This window comes from Lycium barbarum, chromosome 12, assembly GCF_019175385.1.
Source record: "Lycium barbarum isolate Lr01 chromosome 12, ASM1917538v2, whole genome shotgun sequence".
NCBI lineage: Eukaryota > Viridiplantae > Streptophyta > Magnoliopsida > Solanales > Solanaceae > Lycium > Lycium barbarum.
Window position 1 is genome coordinate 17,088,364 of NC_083348.1, and position 5,927 is coordinate 17,094,290.

A 5,927-nucleotide genomic window follows, 5' to 3' on the forward strand; every position below is an offset into this window, starting at 1 on the left:
AAGAGGCGTAGGGAATAAATGGGGGTATTTCTTCTTCATCTCATCCTCCGCCTCCCAAGTCATCTCCTCCCGATTATTGTTGCGCCACAGGACTTTGACAGAAGGCACCTCCTTAGTGCGCAACCTCCTCACCTGACGATCCAGGATAGATACAGGTTGCTCGTCATAAGACAATTGCTCCGTCACCTGAAGATCATCTACTGGGAATATCCTGGAAGGATCACCAATACATTTCCGCAGCATAGACACATGAAATACCGGGTGTACGGCCTCCAAGTCGGATGGTAAGTCTAGCTCATAGGCGACCTCGCCTATCTTTCGAACAATCTGATACGGCCCAATGTACCGGGGGCTCAACTTACCCTTCCTACCGAACCTCATAACACCCTTCATGGGCGATACCTTCAGGAATACCCAGTCGCCAATCTGGAACTCTAACGGTCGACGTCGTCTATCTGCATAAGCTTTCTGTCGACTCTGAGCAGCCAATAGTCGTTCCCGAATAAGTTTTACCTTATCTACAGCTTCCTGGATCACATCAGGCCCAATCAGCTTAGTCTCGCCGACGTCAAACCAGCCAATGGGAGACCTGCATCTCCTGCCATAGAGGGCCTCGTACGGAGCCATCTGAATACTGGAATGATAACTGTTATTATAAGCGAACTCAATAAGCGGCAAATGATCATCCCAGCTGCCCCTGAAATCAATAACGCAGGCCCGTAACATATCCTCGAGCGTCTGAATAGTGCGCTCGGCCTGCCCGTCGGACTGAGGGTGAAAAGCTGTACTAAGACTCACCTGAGTCCCTAGTCCCTCCTGAAATGACCTCCAGAAATTTGCTGTAAACTGGGCACCTCGGTCAGTAATAATAGATATAGGGACTCCGTGAAGTCTGACTATCTCTCTGATATATAATCTGGCATAGTCCTCAGCCGAATAAGTAGTCCGAACCGGGAGGAAATGGGCCGATTTCGTCAGCCTGTCAACAATAACCCAAATAGAATCATACCTGCGTGGAGTACGCGGTAACCCAACGACGAAATCCATATTAATCAACTCCCATTTCCAGGCTGGAATTTCCATCTCCTGTAACAATCCACCGGGCTTCTGATGCTCGATCTTAACTTGCTGGCAGTTCGGGCACTAACTAACAAACTCAGCAATATCTTTCTTCATGCCGTCCCACCAATACAAACACCTGAGGTCCCGATACATTTTAGTGGAACCAGGATGAACAGAATACCGTGCATTATGGGCCTCGCCCATAATCTGCCGCCGTAAGCCCGCAACGTCCGGTACACAGAATCTGCCGTCATATAATAATACTCCGTCAGGCGAGATCTCAAACTGAGTCTTGGCTCTATTAAGAGCCACATCTCTGTACTGAATCAAAAGAGGATCCTCAAATTGGCGCTGCTTTACCTCCTGAATAATAGATGACTCGGCAACTGGACGAACAGAAATCCCAGAATCTCCAGAATCTGCCAAACGAACTCCAAGGCTGGCCAGCTGATGAATATCACGAACCAAGTCTTTCTTACCAGACGGTACATCAGCCAAGCTGCCCATAGACTTGCGGCTAAGCGCATCTGCTACTACATTGGCTTTCCCCGGATGGTACAGAATATCAACGTCGTAATCCTTTAGTAGCTCCAACCATCTCCGCTGCCGTAAATTTAGCTCCTTCTGCTTAAAAATATACTGGAGACTCTTATGGTCCGTATAGATATCAACATGGACCCCATATAAATAATGCCGCCAAATCTTCAAAGCATGAATCACTGCGGCCAACTCAAGGTCATGAGTGGGATAGTTCCTCTCGTGCGGTCTGAGCTGCCGGGAAGCATAGGCTATGACTCGACCGTGCTGCATCAATACACAACCTACCCCAATACCAGAGGCGTCACAATAAACAACATACCCATCAGATCCCTCTGGAAGAGCCAAAACTGGAGCTGTAATCAATTTTTCTTTCAGCATCTGAAAGCTGCGCTCACAGGCATCTGTCCACTGGAACTTTGCTGCTTTCTGGGTGAGCCTCGTCAGTGGTGCTGCAATAGAAGAAAAATCCTCCACGAACCTGCGATAATACCCAGCCAATCCCAGAAAACTGCGCACCTCTGTCGGTGTAGTAGGCCTGGGCCAATTCTGTACAGCCTCTATCTTCTGCGTATCGACCCGAATACCATCTGCGCTGACAATATGGCCCAAGAATGCCACAGAAGTTAACCAGAATTCACATTTGGAGAATTTAGCGTATAATTGCTGTTGACGGAGAATACCAAGCACCGTCCTCAGATGATCTGAATGCTCCTCGGCTGATCGCGAGTAAATCAGAATGTCATCAATAAACACAATAACGAACATATCCAGAAAAGGCCGAAATACCCGATTCATCAGATCCATAAATACCGCTGGAGCATTAGTCAGCCCGAAAGACATAACTCTGAACTCATAATGCCCGTACCGGGTCCTGAAAGCAGTCTTCGGGATATCTGACTCCCGCACTCGCACCTGATGATAGCCTGAGCGCAAATCTATCTTTGAAAAATGTCTGGCTCCCTGCAACTGATCAAACAAATCATCGATCCGGGGAAGGGGATATTTATTCTTTATAGTCACCTTATTTAGCTGCCGGTAATCAATACACATCCGTAGTGACCCATCTTTCTTTCTGACAAACAATACCGGTGCTCCCCAGGGTGATGTGCTGGGTCTAATAAAGCCCTTATCCAGCAAATCTTTCAGCTGCTCTTTCAACTCCTTCAACTCGGCTGGTGCCATCCTGTACGGAGGAATAGATATAGGCTGCGTATCCGGCATCAACTCTATAGCGAAATCGATCTCCCGCTCAGGCGGAAGGCCAGGAAGCTCGTCAGGAAAAACATCTGGAAACTCACTGACGACCGGAACAGACTGAAGGGTAGGTACCTCAGCTGCAGTATCGTGCACACGAACCAAATGATAGATATACCCCTTCTGGATCATCTTCTTAGCCTTGAGGTATGAAATAAACTTACCCCTCGGCGATGCTGTAGATCCGAACCACTCTATAACTGGTTCCCCTGGAAACTGAAAACGGACTACCTTTTTCTGGCAGTCAACATTAGCATAACAGGAAGCTAACCAGTCCATACCCATAATAACATCAAACTCGAGCATGTCTAACTCTACCAAATCAGCCTTAGTGCTACGATCATATATAGTCACAGGACAATCCCTATAAACCTGCCTCGCTATAACATAATCCCCAACTGGCGTAGCTACCTCAAATGGCTCTATAGGCTCAGACACTACTCCAATTTTACTAGCTACGAGCGGGGAAATATATGATAAGGTAGAACCAGGGTCAATCAATGCATATACAGATCTGGAGAAAACCAGCAATGTACCTGTGACGACGTTTGGCGAAGCCTCCTGATCCTGGCGGCTGGCCAAAGCATATATGCGGTTCGAAGGACCGCTAGAACCTGCAACGCCACCGCGGCCTCGACCGCGTCCCGCCGATGTCGGCACACCTCGCCCTGCAGGGCGTGCAACAGATGGAGCAGATGATGAACCGGCGGCTGACCCTGTCGGCTGAGCCACACTACCGGAACCGCTGGCCAACGGACAATCTCTCATAAAATGGCCCTGACCGTCGCACGTAAAACAAGCTCCTGTAGCTCGATAACACTCCCCTGGATGAGACTTCCCGCAATGAGAACAACGGGGCCTAGGTGGTCTGGGCTGGCTGGGGCCTCTGGACACCTGTGGACCTGCCGCTCTGGAGCCCTGACCGGCCCCAGACGGTCCCGCACTATCAAATCTCCGACCGCCTGACTGAGTACTCTGGCCGGGTGGAGGTAGCTGTCTGCCTGACTGCCGCTGCTGAGGCTGTCCGCCTCGAGAATCCCCGGAATAACCTGCGAACCTAGCCCTCTTGGGCGGCCTCCTGTCACGATCTCTAGTGGACTGATCTGCTCGGTACCTGTCCTCCATCCCCTGAGCATACGCCTGTAATCTGGCGATATCCATATCTGTCCGTGATGCCATCGACATACAGGACTCAACTAAGTAACGGTCCAGCCCGATCACATATCGGTGCATCCGGTCAGCCATCTCTGCCACTATAGCCGGAGCATATCGGGCCAGTGAATCAAACTCCAAGTTATACTCACGAACACTCCGGCCCCTCTGTCGAATCTGCAAAAACCTGTCCACTCTCGCCCTCCGCAACTCTGGAGGCAAAAAGTGGCTGAGAAAAGCAGCCTCAAACTCGTCCCAAGTGGCTGGGGAAGCACCCCGGCCTCTAGCTAGCTCCCAAGACTCGTACCAGTGAGCAGCAACATCCCGTAGCCTGTGCGAAGCCAGCTCAACAGACTCGGTCTCTGAAGCCCTGACCAAATCTACTGAGCGTCGCATCCCCCTAATAAAGTCATGAGGGTCCTCGTCGGGCTTAGACCCGGAAAACTCTGGAGGGCCACATAATAAGAACTCCCGAACCCTCAGGCTGTCCCGCCTGCCATCATCATCATCCCTCCGGCCGTGTCTCTGAGCCTGTCCCGCTACCAGGGTAGTCAGTAACTGCACAGCCTCTGTCAATGTCCTGTCATCCGCCCCTGACTGAGGAGCTGGAGCTGCGGGCGCTGGAGTCGCTGGAGCTGCTGAGGGACCTGCTCCAGGCTCTGCCGGTGGTGTAATGGATCCCTCTGACTGAAGTGTAATACCGGGCATAGTCTGAGCTCGAGCTCGGGTAACGGTGACTCTCGGTGCCCGACTAGTCTCTGCCACTTTCGCCTTGCCCTTCTGGGCCGCCGTTGCCTTTTTCGGAGGCATCACTGCAAACATAACAACGAATTAGATCAGAATCACCCTAATAGCACAGCTCTATCGCACGATCTAAGATTTCGAATGAAAGTAACATCCTAAATGTCCTGTAGCCTCCCGTTTATAGATGTGGTGCACAACACACCGATAAACAAGACTCTACTAGACACGATCTGTGGACACTCCGAGGACAAACCTGGCTCTGATACCACTTTTGTCACGACCCAGCCCCGTGGGCCGCGACTGGCGCCCTACTTGGGCACCCAGACCTGGTTACATATTCCAGTTACATACAAACGATTAGCCAAAGCCAGTAAGGCTACATAAACAGACTTGGACCATTTCCAGGAAAATTTCGGCAGAGTTTCCTCTGTTTTACGGACTACCCAGTATATCCTGCACGCAGAAAATACCAACAAAAGCCACTCAGGGCTAACAGGACAATATATATACATATATCAAACGCGGACTGGCCGCCTCGGCGTATAGAATCGCCTAATCAAAACATGCGGACTGGCCGCCTCAGTATATGAGAATCGCACAACGACATGTTCACATAACCATACCTAAGGACCATAACCCACAACCCTGTCCACAGACCTCTAACAGACCGACAGAATCATATGGCGGGACAGGGCCCCGCCGTACCCAAACAGCCAAATATACAAAATATATACAGCAACAGATGTCTATACCAGAAGTGGACTCCGGATCAAGTAGGAGTACTCCGAGATAGCAGAAAAGTGGAGCCTACAATGGGGGATCACCAATGTCTGTACCTGCGGGCATAAAACGCAGCCCCCCGCAGAAAAGGGGGGTCAGTACGAAATATGTACTGAGTATGTAAAGCACGGAGTACAGAAATATGGATCAAAATTGATAGCAAACCATACAGTAAAGTGGAGTATAAACCGATACATCAAAATCAGTGTCAAAATCACATACATATACGTAATGCAAATGAAATCATGCAAACGTTACAGAACGTGGTCGCCACTCCGACGCAGGCGCCACACACAGCATAACACCAGAAGGTTTCAAATCTCCGTACATCCCCGAACACAAACATAATCATAGGTGAGCGTATTGCATCACGAGCCATATCACAGCATAACTCC

The 5,927-nt window shown here is 50.1% G+C and overlaps 1 protein-coding gene across 1 annotated transcript; it reads right to left on the reverse strand.

Annotated features, from left to right (window-relative positions):
• Nucleotides 1–3,220: 3,220 nt before the first annotated feature.
• Nucleotides 3,221–5,647, reverse strand: LOC132624148 (uncharacterized). Its single transcript, XM_060338971.1, has 3 exons — nucleotides 5,505–5,647; nucleotides 3,647–4,820; nucleotides 3,221–3,236 (listed from the first exon to the last, which is right to left on the reverse strand). Exons 2-3 carry the CDS (start codon nucleotides 4,816–4,818, stop codon nucleotides 3,221–3,223), a joined length of 1,188 nt encoding a protein of 395 aa, XP_060194954.1. The 5' UTR covers nucleotides 4,819–4,820; nucleotides 5,505–5,647.
• Between the last annotated feature and the right edge of the window lie 280 nt (nucleotides 5,648–5,927).